This window comes from Lepisosteus platostomus, chromosome 10 (genome assembly GCF_059453375.1).
Source record: "Lepisosteus platostomus isolate fLepPlt1 chromosome 10, fLepPlt1.hap1, whole genome shotgun sequence".
In the NCBI taxonomy this organism is placed as follows: Eukaryota; Metazoa; Chordata; class Actinopteri; order Semionotiformes; family Lepisosteidae; genus Lepisosteus; species Lepisosteus platostomus.
The window spans coordinates 8,188,985-8,212,689 of NC_142620.1; the positions used below are offsets into that span (position 1 = coordinate 8,188,985).

General features: G+C 42.4%; 1 protein-coding gene across 1 annotated transcript in view; it reads right to left on the minus strand.

Moving 5' to 3' along the window:
* Positions 1 to 1,677: 1,677 nt before the first annotated feature.
* The window catches only part of brf1b (BRF1 general transcription factor IIIB subunit b), a 74,046-nt gene continuing 52,018 nt past the window's right edge, over positions 1,678 to 23,705 (minus strand). Inside the window, exons 16-19 of the mRNA XM_088647881.1 lie at positions 23,039 to 23,307; positions 8,632 to 8,683; positions 4,119 to 4,275; positions 1,678 to 3,444 (exon numbers count right to left, since the gene is read on the minus strand). Of these exons, the coding sequence (XP_088504007.1) occupies positions 3,407 to 3,444; positions 4,119 to 4,275; positions 8,632 to 8,683; positions 23,039 to 23,307 (516 nt within the window). The 3' untranslated portion in view covers positions 1,678 to 3,406. The remainder of the gene's footprint in view (positions 3,445 to 4,118; positions 4,276 to 8,631; positions 8,684 to 23,038; positions 23,308 to 23,705) is intronic.

Genomic DNA, 23,705 nt, shown 5'->3' on the forward strand with positions numbered 1-23,705 from the left:
GAATTACAATCACACAAAAAAAACCCCTCTCCAATGATCTTTTTGAAAGTTTTTTCCCCCTGTAATTTAAAGAAAATTGCATTTGCTTTATCACCATCTTGAGCAAAATGACTCTTGTACATGTAGGTGTATAACGCAAAAACACAGCTTTGAGTGTTCTGTTGCATAAAAGCAAAATAATCTGATGATGAGACAACCATTCTAAGTGTCACTATTATAAAGAAATAACTACTCTGACATCCCCTCCATCTGCAATGAAAGACGTGGCAAATCAGTGAAATTTAAATGCTTTAAACATTCCATTTCCCAGATGTCAGCGATGCTTGAATAACTATTGTAATACTGCATGAAGAATAATACATAATTTATTCTCCCAGATTTATAATGATTCTCTGTGCGGCTGTAAATTAGATTCCCTATTTATATTCTTCACTGCTGCCTCACTCTGTGAAACCAACATGATCTGTGGAACAGACATAATTATATGTCATTTTCCATCAAAGGTTTAGCATCCAAATATTTCTCTAGTCAGATATTAAGATGTTAAACTTGTCTGACAGTTGGACCACCGATGTTAGAGCAAATACGATTTTCAAAGAAAATGTTTTACTCACCTACATGCAGCTCGGGTTAGAGAAATAGCTGAAAGACTTAACTTCCAGTTTTACAATGGGCCTAAATCTGAACCTTCAGATCATCGGTTATGAAATAAAGGGTTTAACAGTTTCATATGAAATGACATTGCTCAATTGAGCATGTGTATTGAGAAGTGAAAGAGAGAAAACGATCACCGCAGTGGATATACAGTAGGATGAACAGGAAAGTCTGGTGCACAGGAACAAAAGGCAGCTTTTCAGTTCACCTGGCCTGTTGAGCTGCCAGCGGTTAATCAATTTTGCTGAGTCTTATTCAGCAGTTTCTTTGAAGGATGACTGAGAAACAGCTTCAAACACAAAGCTGGGCAGCTTGTTCCCCACGCCCATGGTTCTCTGCATACAACAGTCTCTCCTAGTTTCAGTCTGGGAAGAAACCCATCTCTGACCTCAGGTCCTCCGTCAGTGGTTGGAATTTATCTAGTCCTGTGGGTTGTTCCCTTCCCCAAACCATGAGATTTTTACATGCCAGCTGTAAATCAGACAACCTCCTCTTGTCTATTGTTGGAGACTAAAGGGGTGCAGTTCTGCACAAGATCTCAGACTGTTTCTCCACTAGTGAAGTCCGACCAAGTTAGATCCTAATGCCATGAACATGCAGCTGTCTGGGTCTTGCTTCTGGGTCCTCTGATCGGCAGCTTGAATGGGGTACCACCATCGGCAAGCTGGGGAGACTTGTTGCGCTACACTATTTTATTCTGTTTCTGAAAGTTTAGAACCTATAAAAACTATTACTATTAATTATGTGCAACCTTCCAAAGCATGCCAGCTTCAATGAAAATGAACCCTAAAGAAGGTACTACTGGTAAATTGACTACAATCCTGATGGAATCCCGATGGAAGTGTCATTTTTTCATTAAAAAATGAAAATAGGAGTCATAGCTAGCTTTATGAGTTAAAAGAGGTTGATGAAATGCTCCCAAACGTGTCACCACTAAACTGTCAGTACCACACAGTGAAAAATGACATGTTCCCTGTAAGAAAACAAGCAACAGCAGGAACAGATTTTCATTTTAAAAACATATTTGTTGTTTTTTTGTTTAACTGGCAAATATTTAATTTCAACTACAACTGACATGAAAGCATGATTCATAGATTTACACTTACTATTTGCCCACAATTACATATTCAATATATACATAAGTATTTCTGTACAATCTGTACACCAACAACTTTACAGCATTTTCGGTCCTGCTGCTTGTGAGTTTTTGTTACAAAAATAATTACACAGTAAAATAGATTTCTCAGTTACATCATTACTCTTATAATAATTATGCGGTTTCTTAAACACCAAAAATTAATACACTGCAGTGAGGAAAAGCTCAGTATTTCAGTTGAACCAAATCTTGAACTATTGATTGAAATCAACTAGAATTATATATTCAGGCCAAAACTGAAGCTGTTTTCATTTTAAAATTAAAAGAATGTAAGGCTGTGATATAGTCTGGTTACACAGCTTCACTTACTGTAATGCAGTCTATATTCAAATGTGTGTTTAGTACATTCTCAAGATTCTTACTCTGACAGCAGTGAGAATTTAGTGAGCAAAATGTACTTGTCATTCAAACTGAGGTTCTTCATGCCCATAAACCTTCACTGGAGGACGGATATTCCATTTATATATCCACTAGAATTATTCATCAAACACCTAAATATTTCAACAGTTGCATGAAACCTTAGGTAATAAGGTATTTGTAGGGTTATAGTTTAGCCTTTTAGTGGTTCTAAGTAACTTAAATAATTTTAGCTGAATAACTGGTATTATGAAGATGCACAAGTGAAATTGGGATAATGTTCTCACTGCAGTGAAATGTGCAAGACAACAGAGAGGCAGGGCATGAGCTCTGATCCCACAGGGAATCCAGTATCTGCATCCATCCAGACAGGCTTCTAGCAGTATCTCTATGGAGGACAAGGGTGCACACAGCACCACACAGCCTGTTACACTGCTGTTTTTACCAGAAACAGTCACAATGGACTGATGCCAGTCAATCTATAAAATTCATAGCACAAGGTGGGCGATACAGTGTCATTTTTCTGCCCTGTCTAAAACAAAACACCGCAGGGAAGCCCTTTGCTGTTTTTATCCGGGCTGCACATGATCGTCTTCCGCGGGCTGAAACACACCCGTTCATATCATTTCAATAACATTTCATCACAGGAGGTTCAATTTCTTTTTGTGTCCTTTTCATGTTAAATATACATTATTCAAAACAGCAAAATGCAGAATGTTGAAGTTTCATACAGTGAAAGGTTGTTAATCACTCCTGCGTATTCGACTCCAGAATCCCTTCTCCTCGCTAATTAAACATGGCTGGGTTACTTACTAATTTATTTATTCTGCCGTTATCTTGATTAACACTGTCAGCACACAGTCTTTAAGATTCATGAGGAATTAATACTGCTCCTGCTTTGATCGTGGAGCCATGCCTTCCCATCCCATTTCCTTAAAAAAACAGTCCCTAAGGATTCAACTTCTGCTGCACTGGCTGTTATGAGATATGAAGTTTAATTCAAGTTATTCTGGACTATTTATTTCAAGTATGAGATCCTGACATTGGTGAGTGTAGCTGTACCCTCCTTTTCAGTCTCTTGAGATCCGGCCTCCAAATTCCCTTTAACATTCGCAGTCTGTGGAGTTCAGATTAAAGGTTCCTTTGGTTTCATGGTGCTCATTCCTTTGAGCTCAAGATCTACTGAGCTTTCCAAGCAGCAGAAGAGTATTACACATCCACAGAGAAGACAAAACGTCACTAATATCCATCTTCATCATCCACTTCATAGCCGTAATCTGCAAAAGAAAAAGTGTAGGACTGACAGTTTCTCTAAACTCAGGTCCATAAACTCACCGGGACCCTGAATTACAATTCAGAATTTTCTCTTTGCCTGGCGATCTGTAACATGCTGTGTTATGACCTAGTGTTTTTTTAAACAATCACCAAAACAGCCATTTACGATTTCAAGAAGCCCTTCTCCATGCAAAGTTCAGTTTTTTCCATTCTTTTACTTTAATGACCTGAAGTCTCCACTGTGTTTAAGATTAAGGTGTAAAATGCATCCCAAGAAGATCTAAGGGTACTAGTTTTGCAAACATTCTCTCTGCAAGGAAGAGGAATCTCTTTCTGCTGAGAAGCAGAAGACATCCTGGCTCTCCAAAAAAAAAAAATCTATACAATTATGCATGACAAAAAAAACATTCATCTGCATAAGTCTTCAGAGTCTCTTGCCATGTATAGTTGCCTTAAATTTGGTTCATTCTGTGCAGTTACACCCAACCCCAGTCCTGGAGAGCTGGTCTGTCTACTGGTTTTCGGTCCAGTTGGGCTCATCACGACCTCAATCAGCTAGTTATCGGCTTAACGGGACCAGTTTAACACCTTCTACCAGCTAGGTACACCCGAGAAGCCTGCAGACGCACAAGACCGAGGCGGGACAGGAGAGCTTTTCTGTGCCAGAGTGACTCACCATTGGCCCCCATGAGCTCCAGGGCACTGACACAGGGCTCTTCCTCCTCCTCCTCCTCTTCCTCCACATCCTCCTCCGTGTACTGGACAGGGCCGCTCTCCACCACCACCGGTTGTGAGGGGTCAGAGGGCGCAGGGGGGTTGCTGCTACACGCAGTCTGGTGCAAAGAGCAGCAGAAACCATGTACATGTAACTTGTAGCGCTTATGTAACTGCTTGTAACTTGTAACTGCTCCAGGGGCGCCGTACAATGGCAGACCTTGCGCTCTGACCCCAGGCTCTCTCCCTGTCTGTGTGTCTGTGTGTCTCATGGAGAGCAAGCTGGGGTATGCGAAAAGACAATTCCTAATGCAAGAAATTGTAAAGGGTTAATAAAGTGATGTTATTATTATTGTTATTATTATTATTATTATTATTATTATTATTATTATTATTATTATACTCCTCCAGCCTCCGAGGGTCCCCCTTGGCAGCACAAAGAGGCAGAAGAGCCAACGACACACAACTGGTCTAGCAAAATACTTGCAAAAGACTGAACGCAGATGGTAGAGAACTGAAGAGCTGAGACTGGGGAATCTGGGAGGTGGTCCGCTACAACCCTAGCGCTGTAATTAATAACCCATAAAAAATATACCTGGCTGATTGATTATCCATCTAACTTCAGTATATACAAACACTGGCACTAGATGCTGGTATTTTTGTCATTGCCAAAAAAAAAAATCACTGTTTAAGTAACCACATGTAGTGGGGAAACAAAGGTAGAGGAACTTTGCCAAAGTATTAAAACAAAATTCACGAAGCCTTTAAGCAGGATTATCCAAAAACTGTTCAATAATCCGATCCTCAGCGCACGCAGCTCGAGCCGGGTGCAATTTAATATAGCTTTCGCTGAATGCAGGAGTTCATCAGTACTGGAAAGTGCCAAAAACTCTCTACACCCAGCTGGGCTGCACATTTTTACATTTCTTGAAGTGAAATGATGTAATGAAAAGAAAGTAGACTTAATTAATTATCATGTAAAGAAAACTCTTAAACGTAATTATAGCATGACCTCCCTGTAATTATCAGGGCATTTTTCAGGCTGTCACAGTCGGCCAAATGAAGTCAGTGTTCATAATGAAGGATCAGGAAGTGTCTACCAAGATTTTCTTACAATCAATGTACATTTTATTACAGTTTGGGATTAGAAGTGTATTCAAAGTCATTTACCACAAACAAGGAAATAATTTCAAGCTTTTATATCTGAAAAGGGAAATGATTGTTAGGAAATTTTAATTAACTGATTAAAATACATTTTATGAAGTGTGCATTACTGGTAATGCAAATTGGGCAATTACATTGAGTGCAGCAATTTGAATCCAGCTTGAACTCCAGGTGAGTTTGACAAAAACCCACTGAAATTCAGCTATCAGACATCCTGATTCGTCTCCACCAGAACAAAAAAAGTAAAGGTTACATATTGTGCAGTTTTTTTTTTCTTTTAAATACTACCAAGCAACAAAGAAGCAGCTGTTTCTTTTTTTTGTTTCGTTCCTTGGGAGCATAAAGGCAAACTTATGTAACATGGAGCTGCTTTTCATTCAGCTCCAGCCAATCGGAGGTGAGAAGGTGTTGCCTAGCAACTGACTGATTGACCCCCCAGCTCATGGCAGTGTTTTCTTCCTGTTTGATCTGCTGTGAAGTCCCATTCATAACTGCCAGCTCCCCAGTGCAAATACACAGCAGAGGAGAGAAAAGACATTTTCCGCCCCCAACTGAATTAAAGAAAAGGCACTAAATCACTCCTTTTAACCTACATGTTGACAGAAATATAATTATGCTATTCACTTTGCAATTTAAGGTTAAAACAATGTATACATAATATACTTTCACATAGTTAGGGTACCTTAATTATTTTTGTGCGTTTTACAGTTTCTTAATGAGAAAACTGCAGTATTTTTAATAAAAACTGCTTTCCCCAAATAGCTTACCTTCATATTTCTCCAAAGTGTTTACCTTGATTTATTTACATTTAGATTTATTATAGAAGTTAAGACCAATATTGCTAGTCTGGTTCACATTTCAAATTTAGTACAAATTTCAATGCAGGCTCACCAGAATGGCATTTATTACTATTAACTACACGTTCACCACTTCACCTCCATCCTCACACCTCACTCCCCACCCTCTCGGATCTTCACTAACCCTCCCTCCTTCTCCTCGTTCATCTCCTCGCTCTTGGGTCATAAACCTACCGAGTGTATTCGGGACACTCCACCCAGCCACCTTCCAGTCCACTTCCATCAAGGCCTCTTTCTCACAGAATGGTTTCTCTCTTCCTTTACAGAATCCTGCATTACACCTCTCTTTTAAAATAAGCCCACCCACAATCTTTCTTCCCTTGAAGATTCTATTCCACCCCTTCTCTCCCAAACCCTGAAATCCCACCTGCTAGCCCTGCACTCACTGTTTCACCCCCACCAGTCTTCATTTTGCTCGACGCACTCCTCTGGATGTGCTCTTTTCTCAGTTACCTATGCCCTTGTCATTCGTTTGTGCTTCTTCTTCTCTCTCATTCGTCTTCATCCACCTTAACCTCTCTTCTGCCTTTGACACTGGGGAGCGCACACGTTTGTGATCCTTCTTGTCAGCACTCACTGACCTGGCTATCTCTGGCACCACTTACACCTGGCTCTCCTCTGGCCTCAATGATCACACTCAATGGGACTCCTGGCAAGACTGCCTCACTCTCCCCTGGTGTCCCTTAAGGCTCTATGTTGGGTTCCCTGCTATTCTCTCTTTACAGCAGCTCTCTAGGTCCCCTGACATGCTTCCAAAACATTTTAATACCCCATTTGATGCAGATGATGCTCAAGTATTCTTATCTTTTTCTTCTTCAGATGCACTCCCACCAACGCAACTGATCCTCTCTAAGTCTGACCTCATTTACTACCCTTCCTCACCTTCCTGTTCTGTCAACCAAGATAATCATCTCGACTCCACCAGCCCCTCCCCCTCTCCCAAATCCTCCCTCTGTCTCCTATTTCCATCACATTTGTAACCAGCCCCACTCTTTCCATTTCTTACTGAGCAACATCCACAGGTTCCACCTTCTTTACTTATTCATCTACACAGCTTCTCGTTCAGGCCCTGGTGCTCCCTACCTGGACTACTCTACCTCCTACAACTAATTCAGAATTCTGCTGCTTGCCTAGACTCTTATCTCCCTTGTTTCACTCATGCCATGCTGTTACTTCACTCCCTCCATTAGCTCTCTGCAGGTGCACTCATCCATTTCAAAACACTCTTACCTACTGCTGTTGTAACCACTCAGACTGTTCTAGTCTCAAGTCCCTGATCTCTCCCTACACCTCCTCCCGCCTGCTCCTACTCCTCCTCTGTGTTCTTCCTCTCCGTTCTCCCACCTCCAGGGACTGCTCAGCCTTGTCACGGGATCGGCAGAGATGGAAAGAACGACCCGTCGAAATCAGAACTGCTCATTCCCCGACCGCCTTTCAGCAATCCCCTCAATACTTTTCGGAGGACACTGGTGATGCACTGACATGAGCTTTTACCACCAAACGATACTGCCAACTCTGCTCAACGGCATTCCTTATTTACTGCTCAACTGGGTTTCACTCTGCTTTGAACAGATACTGTATGTTTTTAAATGGATGACCATTTAACCAATAACTGGACTCACCGATGTTTTGTGTTTTTTTTCACATCCCAGTTTTCAGCTACAATTCCCACAGCTGCACACAGGGGAAACTGAGTGAGTGTAGAAACTTTATAGATCATCTTGATCTATAAAGCCCATCTTTCAGCCAGTTGTCTTTTCACATATCACAGGCTACACAACCCCGTACTGGAGGTTCATAGCCAACTGGAGGAAGTCTGTGCCTCACTGACAGTCACTGTGCCTTAGTGACAGGACCCAGACTCGAACTAATCATAGAGGTCAGCCTGCACCTGGGTAAGTGTCCTTACTGGCACTGCACTTCCAACAACACGCCTGCCTGACATGGTTATTTTTGTCATTTGTATTCTTTATTTTTTTCTTCTCCTGTATTTGAATTAATCTTTTTTTTGCATTTATGTGAAGTATTGTTGTACAGACTATAACTCATCCAGGATAATGGCATTTGCTAACCAGAGTAGTATTCCAAGGCTTAGATGAGTCAGTACTAAAACACACTGAGGCAGGCAGTAAGCATGTAGGATAAGGTTTGGGAGATAGCACTGTCCGTACGGTTACTAATCACGTGGCTCACTGTGCACAGTGTAAGTCATTATCATATTTGTAAGAGCTATAGGTCGCTTTACAGTCATTGTACAGTAAACACCTTCTGTATAGTAATCTCCAGTTCCTCTCATTAAACGCCTCTTGTCATAACTGCTACATTACTGCAGGTCTGGAGCAGGGAGATGTCTAACCTTGATGCCAGTCAAGGAATGAAGGTGTCAAACTGTTAGCACAATTAAGACTGCAGTTTAGAAGGACTGTGGTTCACAATAGGCTACAAGGGACCTACCTGTTCAGTTGCACGTTTCTTGCATGGCTGAGCTGAAATCAACGGCTGTAACCTGGAAGATGAGAAAAAAAAACAATTATAGAGTAAGAACAATAGAAAACTGCAAGTGTTACACTTGATGCATTTAAATCGGTGATTTACACTTGAAAGGCTTGGGACTAGGTTAAAAAAAATTTCTTCAACACTGAAAACCTATTCATTCTCGTGAAATGACTTCTGAGGCTAAATTGCCCTCCAGCATTGATAAACCACTTGCTGACAAAATTAATCTTTATAGAAATCTGCTTTTAAGAATTCTGCTTTTTCATACTCCAGCCTATTTTAAGAGTCAATTAATTTTCATGGAAAAAAAACTGTCAAGAAAATGGCCTAGATGCATTTTTGTCCTTGTCATGTCCTAAGTCAGTCTCTGCAGTAAGCATGTAGGATATCATTTCGCTCAGGGTTCTTTGAAGTCCAGCTGAGGGGTGTGTTTTCTGTTAAGTCAGTCCAACAATGTATTTTCTGTAAAATGATAATGCCCACAGGCACAGTGGTGCTTTGGAATGAAAGAAAACAATAATACAAAAGGGTAATATCACTAAAGATGCATTAAATACACCTGAAACAGAGAAAGTGTTGACACTGGATATTCAGCAGAAGCATTGAAGTTATGCTATTTTTGCTTTGTTGTGGTGTATTTGAAAAAAAATACTGTTGGTTTTAATAAGCCCAGAGACAGACGGATATTCCACAGTGACCAAAACCAGTCCTGTGAATCTTGTATTGCCATGGAAAACAGTTTTAGAGATCCTATTGCATCAGGTTTCTCTGTCATAAACTAAACAGCTGTCAAAAGGACTCCTACCCACTGTCCTGCCTGACCAGGGAGACGGCATATCACCAGCAGCTCAGACTTAGGCATGAGTTTCTTACTCAGGCAATTCTACAGGAAACAACCACATCGTGTTTTACCAGCTTCTCTCGTTTTTAACTCGTTTCCAAAGTAAAAAAAGGCAGAGGCAGAAGGGGAAGTTCCTCACGGACCTATGATGTAGTAAACTGTTTGGATAGCTGCCCCCTGCATGCAAAGATAACCTGTATGTGAATTTACAATTCTGGCGCCTTCTGTCACAGATGAATCTAACAGACTACTAGGATTATCAGTTTCAGACTTACGCCTTCACCTCAACCTCTTCCCTCCAGAGGAACACATCCTTGACCCCGGTGAGCTTTGTTAATGGGACAATGGGCACAATTCAGATCGGATACGATAAGCCTTTTGCTTCCTTCCCATTTTCAATGTGAACAATGTTGGTCTTCTGGCTACAAAACCAAGTTGCAACCAACTATCAGAACATACAGTACATACCCCATTGCTTACTCAAGTATTGAAGCCTGTAGTGCTGTGGGGGAATTGTATGCTACAGCAATTTAAAAAAAAATCAATAGTAATCTACACACCAACAGAGAGTTCAGAGTAATTAAGGTTAATTACTGTTTTTTTCTAATCTACAGACGAAACTGTTAGAAGGACAATGTTGTTATTTTTGTTATAGTAAGAGACAATAAAAACATAAAAATTGAGTATTATTACCATTATTGTTGTATTTTAATGCCTTTAGTATATATACCAATTGAGCTGTGAAGTAAATACCATGGGAAGCACTGTTTTCAGCATTGTTGCCTCACAGTGCTGGGGCCCTGGGTTCAATTCCTGGGGTGCTACCTGCATGGAGTTTACAGGCTCTCCCCATGTGAATCTGGGTTTCCTCTGGGTGCTCTGGTTCCACTTAATTAGCTTTTGGGAAAATTGGCCCTGGCGTGAGTGTGTCTGTGTGTGCGCGGAGAGGGAGTGGTGTCCCTTCCAGGGTGTGCCCTGCCTTGCACCTGCTGCCTGCCAGGCTAGGCTCCAGCTCCCCCATGACCCTGAACTGGAAGAAGCCGTCAGAAAATGGGTGGAGTACATACCATGTGGCTTCTCTATGCAAAATCCCAGAGATTAGAGAAGAGTGATTCATTTAAAACTAAATATAATCATTGCAAAGAAGTGCTGAAATAATTTAAGATATTCAGGATCAGAGTAAAGATTTACGTTTTTGGCATCAGATCAATATCCCATCCACCCATTTTCAACAGCTGCTAGTCCAGTACTTTGGACATTAGAGCTGGAGCCTAATCTGGAAGACACAGGGTACATGGCAGGGATCACCCTTGAAGGGACACTAGTCCATTGCAGGCAGATTAATCTCTCTCTTGGGACACCTCTCATGTCTACAAGGCATAAATATGTTGCATTGTCAGGCTACTTAGTTCAGATGTGACAAAATGTGGCTTCACAGTGATGATGGGGTTGTTGGAGTACAATGTAAGAAAAAGTAAAAAAAACAACAACAAAACAAAACAGAGGGCTGACATTCTTTAAATCAGCATTTATCTCTAGACTCCTTGATATAATTTCCCTCGAGTCTTACTGTAAGTATTTCATACACTTGATATGAGAAAGTGCGCATAATTAATCTGCTTAGGTGGAGGGATGTGTTCAGCACACAGGCTTCTCCTCGCCTTTTGTCAAACCTCATTAAAAAATGTATCCAGTACTTACCATCTGGCAAGTCATGCTCACAGGGTGCTTTGTCATTAAAATACAGAAATGACTGGAGCAAAGCAGTCATGAATAATTCTATCCGTTTTCACTCTCTCCTTAAGAAAAAAAAAAGGAATAAACACTTCTCTCAGAGAAACCGTATGTGTTTTCTGAGAACTTATCAAAGCTAATATGCCAGCAAATACCAGTCTTCAGCTCTATATCTTACAGTATATCACCAAAGTTGTACATTTACATTTCTGAATTTTATCATTTACCCTAATTGGGAATTCCAATGCACGACATACATTTTCAGCAGTCTATAAAAAATAAACATCTATTCCAAATTACACATACAGTACTGTAACATGATACAATTTAGTAAAGCTCCCAAATCTTCCAGTACTTCTTAGGTCTTCTTCCAAACGCAGCAGTAATTAATACTAATGGGCTTTTGAGTTACAAAAAAACACGAACAAACACGTACAGTATCCTCTTAACACATAACGTACATACCTGTTGCGTGAATGCTACTTCACTTTCTAGTAATTCTACTACCACCACAAATAATCACACACAGTGTCAAATATTATAAACCTATGCTAAAATAAACTCCCGAATAACAATGAAGATTTCATTCTGCCGTCTAACGGCGCTATGGTATCAGAAGACTAGTTCTCTGTGCAGCCAGGCTTTTCTCTCCATTAACTTCCTTCTTGGCAGTAGAGCTCAAAGCACCACTTCAATCATGCCCTGCGAGGTACCTCCCTCTTCACACAGTATCACCCTCTGCGACTGCACAAAACTTGGCAGCATCACACTCCCCTTTGAAGCCAAAAGGATTGACTGCTAGAAATCCCCCTGCTATTATCCCAGTCTATTTAACAAAACGAAATGCTGAAACAATTGATTTTTTTTTCTCCCCTTTGGTCAAGTAGCAGATTTTGGTGAAATATTTCCACAACAAAACAAGAGCGCGTACAGCAAGAACTTCATCTACAAAACGCAAACCACAGGCTGTCGCTTTTATTAAGCCATCGAGGAGGGCGACAGTCTCCAAGAAACCCAACTGTTAATCATGGAAAGTGTATTGAAGTGAAGCCAGATGGAGCATTGGAAAACAATTACTAAAAAGTCACTTACTCAATGTCAACAACTAGAGAGATACCTAGCTTACTGGACAGCTCCAATAACACCTTCTTATATTGCCAATGTCAGGAACAGAAATCTCTAATGGAGATCAATAACGCACCACTTCTGCTGCCAAGGCAGCACAGGACTTACTGCAGCTCCTCTTCACTCTCAGCATCGTCTGCCATAGCGCTAACCAGACAGGGATATCGGCAGAACCTGGGTTCCACTTTTAATTTCTCGGCAGTGACGGCTATCCAGTCAAATGCTGCCATTTTGTTTTATTGGGCTCCCTGCGGACAGTGGTACAACTGCTGAAGAGCACTCAGGTAGCCAAGTCAAAAACTAAGCACCCCCTGAAACCGGCCATATTTACAGAGCAACAATACATCACTTTATGTTGTCTGGTAGGGACAGGATTTGTATATTTATATTACAGAATATACTGCTGTTTTAGAGAAATCCTTAGACTGCAAATGTCTTGAGTCCATGTCAAGCGGAAATGTTGAATCAAGAAATGATGGAACAATTCTCCATCGGGATCAGACTGACACCGCACTGTCATTTTCCAACTTTGAATAACTGCAGAAAAGGCTCCAATTTTCCCATCCAAAAAAAAAGTGAAATGTCTGAGACTGCTGGTTCAAGAAGAAACTGTCACTGCAACAGAACCTCAATCATGAGTTTTAAAGAAGATACTGACCATGGACAGTGAGCATTACTGTAAAAATATTTTATTTTGTACAATTTCATCTAGACTAGTTGTATTCATACAAAAAATCAAGCTTTTTCTTAGTATAAGCATATGTAAAGCATGACACTAGCTACAATATTCTCGTGTAGCTGTCCTCCTTAAACTGTACACATGCCTGTAAACTTCCAATATTTTCTAATGTGAGCATTAATGAGCAAGAAATGACAGAACGTTTAGCATGTGAAGTCTCAATCGAGCATATTACAGCACAAGGGTGGGAGTAAATGAGAGACATTACAGGCAAGCTGCTTTGTTAACTAAATGAAGGTAGATTTAGCAGCGTTCGTGGAGATTTGCACTGTGCGGGCAGTTCCACTGCGCAGACAAAAGAAGAGGGATTATTTGAAGCTGTGGCCGCCTGCCAGTTTGTGGCAGGGATGATTTGATCAGACTGCGGGACCCGATTGGGTCTTAACCCCAGTACCTGCTCCTGCCACTGGCTACACTCACTGGCACGCACCTGCAGGCTGCCGGAGGCAAAACAAAGATCGAGTTCGCGGCTGACAAAACGCGTTGGCGTTGCTGACAGAAGCCAACCCACCGATCCCCTGGTCACAGAGACGGGAGGGTGCACGGAGTCGGGGGGGACTGGAGGGGACCCGACAGACAGCAGACACTTTGGGGGAATCCTAAATCCTACTTCCAGGGCGGCTCAGGAGTTTTATGTTTCAATAAATTACTTTTTCCAATAGGTTTAGAATTTCTCTGAAAGTTAATGCTCTAGCATTTGAATGTCTGGCTTTAAAATAACACATAAGTAGGAAACACATCTACTGTATTTATTTTGTAATATACAATTAATATACAGGTAATTTTAGACCGTACTTACATTGTTTTTCTCAGTACTGCCTTCCTTTTCTATAGACTTTAGACTGGACTTTATCATTAAAGCTATTCAACTCAATCTGTCACACAGTCCCTATTTTACCTGATTTCTGCCTTATCAGTGCATCTAAGAAAACACCCTGAAAAGCACTGCATTAAGGGATCTACGAATATGCAATTAGTCGACTGAAGAGGTTTTGCCTTTTCAAGGAGGGAAGAATAACCTTGAAAACTGAAAGCATTCAGAAAGGCTAAGTTACTACTTTATGAATAACCAACAGGAAGTCTACTGATTCATTCAAGGTTAATTCAGTTGACTAGCAGTGCAAGTAGTTCTAAGAGTCACAAAACAGAGACCAAAAAAATCTTCACTTCATGAAGTGCATGAAGTTATTTGTTTTATTATAAATGGTCATTAATTGGCAACATTAAAACCACACCAGTGTAACATATAAGGAACATGTAAAAATAGAGGAACTGAAAATACAGCAAAAAGTTCAGATGTTTTCATATTACCACAAAAGGGTCATCCAGGACAACACCGTTCTTCTCCTTCATTACCCATGCTTACTCAAGCAATCCATATGTCACTGCATTAATAATGCATACCAACTTGACTGGACACTTACTTAAAAAAGGTTTTATCTACCCCCATCCAAAAGAAAAAAAAAGTTAGAATGATGTTGCTTTATTCTCCCTTCTTAATACTGCAGCAATGCCAGGAAGAAAAATTAAAGTAATAAGAAACCGCTCTCAGTATTAGATACAACTGCCAATCATATATGATCTCATAAGCCAATCTCCTGAAGCAGAAAATTTCCCTTAATAAGTTTAAAGAGCTCTTGTATACATACACGTGTGTAAGAAAGCAAGCATGCATTTTTGTATGTATTTATGGATTTATTTTATTAGCAGGAGTTGGAAATGATACTGGCAGTAATTTCACACTACAGTGGATGACATGGGGCACTGAGACCAGCAATTTTATGGCTCATCTAGGCACAGGGCAAGAAACCTCAAGAACTCTTAATTTCCTAACGAGCGTCCTGTCTGTCCCTCACCGCACACATCCTACAGCCAGATGGTCAATGGAACAGCTAATGGAAATAGCTCATGCTGAAATAAATCTGCCACTTCCAATCAATCACAAGTACTGTCATCAATGACGTTGGAATCTTTGACTATCTGATCACCTCCTTCTTCTTCCTATAACTGCTCAAACAGAAACGCATAAATTAAAAAACTGTAGATTACTCAACCATTATCAGAATCATGTGGTAAAGACCTTAAGGAAAATTAAAGTTGTAGGAATTTCCTGCAGACTTTTTCTACTATTACCATTTTTACAAATTAAAAGGGCTTTTTCAGTGTTGTATTTATAATTGGGTGAAGTGAAATCGTTCGGATAAACAATTAAAAGCAGCAGTTCCTAACCCTGCTCCAGAGAGACCTTTCTGTCTGCTGGCTTTTGTTTCAGTTGACCTTTTAAATAAGTGGTGCTAATTGATGCCTTTAATCGATCTGCTTAGTTGTTTAGCTCTCTGTGCTCTTGGTCTTCGGTTTCAGGAACATACTACTTCAAGTGTCTTGTTCCTAACAACTTCAGCTTACGTTGCCTTCAGCAGTCTCTGCTCAACTTGCTTTTAAGAATTTGCTCCCTAAATTCGAACTCAACATTAACCCATGGTAAGTAAGACTTCATAGCACTGACTAGTAAATGAATATGGAGTCTCAACATCCCTCTGGTGTTCTGAAAATATTACCTGTTTCACTATACTTTGCTAACTGTAAATGCCTTAGAATAAATTTAAAGAACAACATGACCCCGGACCCTCATGAGAAAACAGGTGATTCTAAGTACAATACTTGTAATTAATGATAGAATTCAAATACTTGAAGGCCTGTCTACATAACCAAAATACATGATCAAATTATACTTATGCATTTCATCTTTAGTGGATCTATCCATATCTTTTACTTTTAATCTAATCAAGACTTCAAAACATTCTGGGACGCTTTCCCCAATATATAGTGGGTCATGATGAGGGCACAATTTGTGCAGTTGGTTTTTGGAATCTGTGCTTCATATCTGTGTGTTAAGAGCGTGCTGTATATAAGAAATACACTTTCTCTTCCATTTATTCACATGTATTTAGTGGATCAGTTTGCTGGGTAGTTAATTCTTATGTTCTCACTACTGAATCATTTCAGTGGCTCTTTCATTTTGTTCTGCTGCTGCCACCCCTGGAAACAAAGCTAGAGAATGTGATCTTTATAAGCTCTACGAGGCGCTGTAATGAGCACTGGAAGCTCTCAAAAACCCAGTAATTTCAAACAGTCTTTGCTTGCATAATAACAACCTGGAACTCAGTGCTGATGAAAATGTCTCGCATTTCTATGCAAATCGTTAGACAGAGACAGGGATTAAAAGAACATTAGATCCTCCTAACTACTTACAAATGGATTAATTAAAGACTGGTTATAACCCCTTTTTCCTGAACAAGAATATTTAGAGGCTGGTAACAGTTATGCGATATTACACTAGGAATTCACTCATAAATTTAGAAACCTACATCAAAAGAGGAACCATGTGAAACAGCACAATGCCATGCAGTATTCAACTAATTGGGGGTGAAAAAGCACCTGTTTTTACAACGTTGCTTGTTTTTCAACGTTCAACGTTTTTCAACTTGTCCAACAATATGAAGCAAAAGATGTAAAATCTCTGAATTCATCTAACTACAAACATTCCTTGATAATATTTACCAATTTAAATCAAGTCCTCAGTCGATTTACTGCTCCACAGAGCCGCACCGATTGCCCCGTGCAGCTCCAGGTGCCTACACAGTCAGGGTCTCGACAGAGACTGAGCTGCCCACGGGATGGATCAGGCCCAGGACGTGGGGGTGCACTGTTCCCATCAGCAGGCAGACAGACTGGCCACGCTGCAGCGATAAATCACTGGGGAAAACAAAGGACCTTCAGGGACGCCGAGATCTCCCTCTTTCGCTGCTGTTCTCCTCAGGCAGTAGACAGAAGGACTGCTCTCCAAGCAACAGCCTTATCAGCCAGACTCCCCTGAGCTAAAGTTTCCAACTGCATGTATCACCCATGCTACACTTTCTGCCCTCCTTGTTTTCTGGCTCGGAAAAGCACAAATCCACAGTTAGGTTCTGAATCAGCAGGTACGCAGAGTTTTAAAGACCAGCTAGAAGAGAAACCGCTGTACACGGAACAACAATGCAATTACCACTGTAGGCAAGATTACAAGATTTGAAGAACAAATATAGTGTGCTGTAAAAAAAGCACAATCAACACAAGAAACAGATATTACCCACTAGCAGTTTAGCAGTACTAGAAAGCAGGGTGAACTTCAATAATGCACGTATGTTCGGAAGCTTTGACAGCTGGGTTTTCTGTTGGATTATCTAGCTAATAACCCGAAACTGCCTAGCACAGAGGTGGACAAATAAGCAGTCAAAAGGATATTTTTAAATTAGGAGGCTAACCCCATTTGAAACCAACCCCATTCCCCCCCCCAAAAAAAAAACACACTGATCCAAGGTCACAGTGACAAAAAGACAAACCTACCCCACCATACCATTTAGCAAAACATCTCAATGGCAGGCTGTGCTCAGGGAATCTACTGAATACCTCAGCCCATCTGAAGAACTGTTGCTTCAGACACCTTTGGTAAACTTTTTAAAGGCAGTACGGCTCTGTTACATTGCAGGCCTTGATATATGACAGCTGAGGGTACCATTCAAAACAAATCACTCTGCTGCAGTCATGCCACCTGTATGCATAGAGACAATGCACCATAGCATTATTCACAACAGCCAACAGCACACTTCACTGCCTGGCCTTTAACAAATAACAACGCACTACACCCTACATCAAAGAACAATCTGTCTTCAGATAATCCCGACTAAACTAAAACATAAATGTGGATAAGTACACAACAGTAAAAGAAACCAAGATACACAGAGGAGAACTGCCAAATCTGTCTTTATGCCAAAATCGACTTTAATTTACACTTCAAATAAGTAAAAGTAAATATTTTTGCCTAGGAAACATTTATATTACTTTTTCAAAAGGGATGGAGAATGCAAATTGCTCAAGGGGAACGAGCAGAAGAAAACTGAGGGCAATTATCTTTGCTATTTCTGGACAAGCGCTTTTACATGTTGGCTAAAAAGAAGGAACACAAGACCTCTGTTTAACAGCTTATTGGAAAGGCAGGAGGGCCCCTCACTTCATACTACAGCACTGTTATCCTGCAAGAGATTCTGTTAGCTGTGAGAGGCCCAGCCCTTCATGATAAACCACAGTAATCATATAAAGCTCTAGCATGGCAGTTGATACACACTGGATACAATGGATCTACTGTCAGGTTATCGCTTTACGACTTGCCTGGCCTCTCTCCTCCTGGCATCGCCCTAGTTTATAAAACAATACACTACCTTTCTGCCACTGCCTAAGAAAAAAATCCATCCAGGTTGAAGCAAGAGAACTATGCACATAATTCGGGAATGACACTCATACTGTATGCAGAATCACAGGAATTGCTTCATTCAGATACTAACATGGGTGAGAGGTTATAAAAGTTAAATAAGGACAATCTCTGTTGCTCACAGTAGTAGAACATACTTAAAAACCTAGCATTGTTAAAATTATTCGAATAAAACTTTCAACGTTTCAATATGACAAAGCCTTTATCAGAAACTAAAGAACAAAAATGCAAGATTTCACTTTTTAACATCACGGTAAAAACTTTAAAAAGCACTGGGTCCAGCTCTCATTCAGTAAAAGTAAGACCCACATGTACTGTTATAAATGATTCAATAACCTTGGTTGTGCATCAATGATTCATTGTTATAAATGTGCTCTGAAAAGAACTAAAAGGATAAAAACGACGCAAAAAGCATGGCTTCACCCTCCAAAAACAACCAGGTTACATTAAAAAGATTCATGCATTTTAAACAGATGCACTCGTGCTAGCTATATCAAAACTTACTTAACGAAAGCAATCTTACAGTCTGCACATTTTTAAACCATTTCATGAATTTCATTTTCAGGCAATAAAACCGAGATGTTCTCTAAAAAGCAACGATTTTCACACCATGACTGGCAGAAATTAAATTTGCAAAGAGAGTAAAATATTTTAAAGAGGTTCAGAGTTAAGTGCAGAAATGTAACTAAGTATATTCATCTGATGTGTGACAGGGAGACACTATTTTTTTAATCCTAATACACTAAGCAGCTACTTTAAATCAGCTCTACAAGGTCTACATACAGACGTTGTTGCCTATAATGTTCTGATCTGAATTGTGTCTTACAAGGGAACACCAAATTAAAACCAGATGGATTCCAGTCAAAGCAAACTCCTACAAAGTTGCTCCTTTGGTTTGAGAGTTAAATTACTTGCTTTCATTACATTCATTAAATGCACGACTTTTCTTAAGACAAGATACTCTGTTATTTATGCCTTTTTTGTTTTTTCACTGTGGTCCTTTTTTGTTTCCTTTCCATTCACATTTTCCCATTTACAGGTGTGTTCCAATACCATAAAGCTAATAACTTTTATTAAGAAAATATATAAATATACTTAGACTGTATATACCCAGTAAATCAATACTCTGCTTTTCTTACACTGCCATCATCTATAAACTAGTAATAGTAAAATCAGATGAGGAGCTTAGCTCACACAATCCATTTAGCTCACAAACTGACAGAATGTCAAGTCTTCTATGCCTTTTCAAACACAAGTATGATGAGCACTGTGACTGACGTGTTACAGCACTGACCTGTCATTCATATATATTTTCACGAACTTGTCACTGTCATTGAACTAGAGTTCTAAAACTGCTTAAGCTAAGGGCTGGTAGGCTTTATTACAATTGTCCCATAAAGCATGACAGCAACGCTGGCTCTGCTTGTTAACTGATTGTGTGACATTGAAGGTTAAAAGTTTTCCCACAGACACTTTCGTCCTCATAACCTCAGTGTGAGTCGGCACAAACTTTCAGGTTAAGTAGAAGACACATTATATACGTATACATTCTGGAACCTTTAGTTTCCTGTAAGCAAATAATGTCCAAATACCCACTGTGAATTTATGCATGCTAACTCTGAAATCTCCTTGGCTGTAGAACTTTCCCCAGTGGGTTACAGATGGGCAAATGCATGTCTCTGAACACAGCAATGACCTCTTGGTTGTGCATGGAGGGAAGGATGCTGTAGTCGTCTCAAGAAAAGATTCTCCTTTGCGATTTATAACGTGTGTACCGGTTAGGAGTAAACATGGGCAGAAAACAATCCTTTCATGGTGGCCAAAGAACATCTGTCATTTAGTGCAACTTCATGGTTGCAGTGACAAGAGTTTGGTGACAGAGAGGCTAGAGGACAGCAGCTTGTTTCTGGCATTGCTCATGACTTCAGCAAGAGTCTGCAAGGATGGGTGAAGCAGAAATAAAATGAGAACACAAACCCACTTATGGTTCTTGAAATCTACAAGACATGTGTCAAATCCTGATGGGTGCATTACATCTCTTCTCTCCTCTGATCCTATCTTGAATTTCTTCTGCTCGTTCTTCGTCAAAATCACACTAAGGACCTTTTAAGAGCTGGAATGAAGTATTAATTAGACTACAAATTCTAACCATATGTAAGACTAGATAACACAAGATAGACAGCTATGCTTTTCAGACTTTGCCCAGGCACAGGATTAACAAATGCTGACAAACAGAAACATGAACCCAAGCAATAACAAAAATGAAAAAACCTAGAGGTAGTGGGTAGCAATAAGAAATTTGAAAAAAATCCTCACAGATTAATTTAATGTATTTTTATGGTCTTCAAAAGCTGACGAGATAAATGTCGGGGTGATTAGCTATCACTAAACTGTGCAGGACCATCGTTGTTATGTTAATGTTGAAATACTTGGAGAAATTGTAGGTTGGCTCAGATCATCCGTTGGCTTAAAAGGGTATGCTGACGTGGCCCTGTGCAGTATTAATCCTTTTAAAATCACTCCAGTCCAAATCTAATTTCCCTTTCAAGAGCAACACTACCAGCACAACCAGCTATGGCACACTGAAATAACAGGATGCGTGGTATCTAGAGGAAAAAACTCGACTTCAGTCATTCTGTCAGTTGTGAAAAGTTAAAATATATATTTGAAATTGTTTGGCACTGCATAATCTTTTAACTGAAAAATGCAGACAAATTTAAAAAACAACCAAAATACCTAACAAAGTCATAGCTGCTAATCGGAACATTTCAGGAAAAAAAGAGCAACAGAGCAAATGCAAAGTAAAGATCCTGTTAGTTTACAAGCCACTTACTACACCGAAAACACAATCGTTCTGCCTAAAAGCACTGTCACTGGGACGACTGCTGAGAACAAACCTTTCAAAAAGGAAACCACCCCATGCTGCCCCACTGCACCCATTCCCCGCGCGCCGCGACAGCGCCTCTTCCCTCTTCCCCGCACTGCGCCTCTTCCCTCTTCCCCTCTCACTGCGCCTCTTCCCTCTTCCCCTCTCACTGCGCCTCTTCCCTCTTCCCCGCACTGCGCCTCTTCCCTCTTCCCCGCACTGCGCCTCTTCCCTCTTCCCCGCACTGCGCCTCTTCCCTCTTCCCCGCACTGCGCCTCTTCCCCTCACCGCGCCTCTTCCCCTCTCACCGCGCCTCTTCCCCGCACTGCGCCTCTTCCCCTCACCGCGCCTCTTCCCCTCTCACCGCGCCTCTTCCCTCTTCCCCTCACCGCGCCTCTTCCCTCTTCCCCTCACCGCGCCTCTTCCCTCTTCCCCGCACCGCGCCTCTTCCCTCTTCCCCGCACCGCGCCTCTTCCCTCTTCCCCTCACCGCGCCTCTTCCCTCTTCCCCGCACCGCGCCTCTTCCCTCTTCCCCGCACCGCGCCTCTTCCCTCTTCCCTTCACCGCGCCTCTTCCCTCTTCCCTTCACCGCGCCTCTTCCCTCTTCCCCTCACCGCGCCTCTTCCCTCTTCCCCTCACCGCGCCTCTTCCCTCTTCCCCTCACCGCGCCTCTTCCCTCTTCCCCGCACCTCTTCCCTCTTCCCCTCACCGCGCCTCTTCCCTCTTCCCCTCACCGCGCCTCTTCCCTCTTCCCCTCACCGCGCCTCTTCCCTCTTCCCTTCACCGCGCCTCTTCCCTCTTCCCCTCACCGCGCCTCTTCCCTCTTCCCCGCACCTCTTCCCTCTTCCCCTCACCGCGCCTCTTCCCTCTTCCCCGCACCTCTTCCCTCTTCCCCTCACCGCGCCTCTTCCCTCTTCCCCTCACCGCGCCTCTTCCCTCTTCCCCGCACCTCTTCCCTCTTCCCCGCACCGCGCCTCTTCCCTCTTCCCCTCACCGCGCCTCTTCCCTCTTCCCCTCACCGCGCCTCTTCCCTCTTCCCCTCTCACCGCGCCTCTTCCCTCTTCCCCTCACCGCGCCTCTTCCCTCTTCCCCTCACCGCGCCTCTTCCCTCTTCCCCGCACCGCGCCTCTTCCCTCTTCCCCGCACCGCGCCTCTTCCCTCTTCCCTTCACCGCGCCTCTTCCCTCTTCCCTTCACCGCGCCTCTTCCCTCTTCCCCGCACCGCGCCTCTTCCCTCTTCCCTTCACCGCGCCTCTTCCCTCTTCCCTTCACCGCGCCTCTTCCCCTCTCACTGCGCCTCTTCCCTCTTCCCCTCACCGCGCCTCTTCCCTCTTCCCCTCACCGCGCCTCTTCCCTCTTCCCCTCTCACCGCGCCTCTTCCCTCTTCCCCTCACCGCGCCTCTTCCCTCTTCCCCGCACCGCGCCTCTTCCCTCTTCCCTTCACCGCGCCTCTTCCCCTCTCACCGCGCCTCTTCCCTCTTCCCCTCACCGCGCCTCTTCCCTCTTCCCCTCACCGCGCCTCTTCCCTCTTCCCCTCTCACCGCGCCTCTTCCCTCTTCCCCTCACCGCGCCTCTTCCCTCTTCCCCTCACCGCGCCTCTTCCCTCTTCCCCTCACCGCGCCTCTTCCCCTCACCGCGCCTCTTCCCTCTTCCCCTCACTGCGCCTCTTCCCTCTTCCCCGCACTGCGCCTCTTCCCTCTTCCCCGCACTGCGCCTCTTCCTCTTCCTCACATGCCGTGTGCCGCGACTGTACCTTTTCCCCACGCTGCTCACTGGGGTGGCCAGGGCACGGCTGGTGCTTGTGGTTTTCCTGTGGCTGCTGGTTTTCTTGGCTCCGGTACCGTTGTCTCCACTGTCCTCCTGCCGCTTCGATGGGCTGGAGCCGCTCCCTTTGCTGTTGAGGTCTCTCAGGACGTCATAGTTGATCTTGCTGGAGATCTTCTTCTGCTCCAGCATCTTCTCGATGGCCTCCCCAGCCGTGCTGGCCCGGATGGGCTCCCGTTTCTTCAAGGATCTCTTGGGCTATCAGAAGATAAAACGACACCATGCACGTTCATTCAGGAATCTGTTCCCACAGATGCTCCGACATCTGGCTAACACTGAGCTTCTTTTAGCTACATTTGCAGTGGATCATGCAGCAAGACAATGAACACAAACATTCAAGTGTAGAAGACGGGCAGTCACGGCGCGTGGGTAAGACAACAGAATGGCTGATGAAAAAGGAATTGTGCATTTCAGATGGTCAAAGTCCAGACTCAGCCACACTCGTGCAAGCTGTTCACGCAAGGAAATCCCCAAATGTCACAAAGTTTAAGCAGTTCTGCAAGGAAGAATGGACCGAAATTCATAAAAGCCAATGCGTGGCACTGATAAACAGTCCTGGGAAATGTCTAGTGGAAGTCATTTCTGCTCAAGGAGGT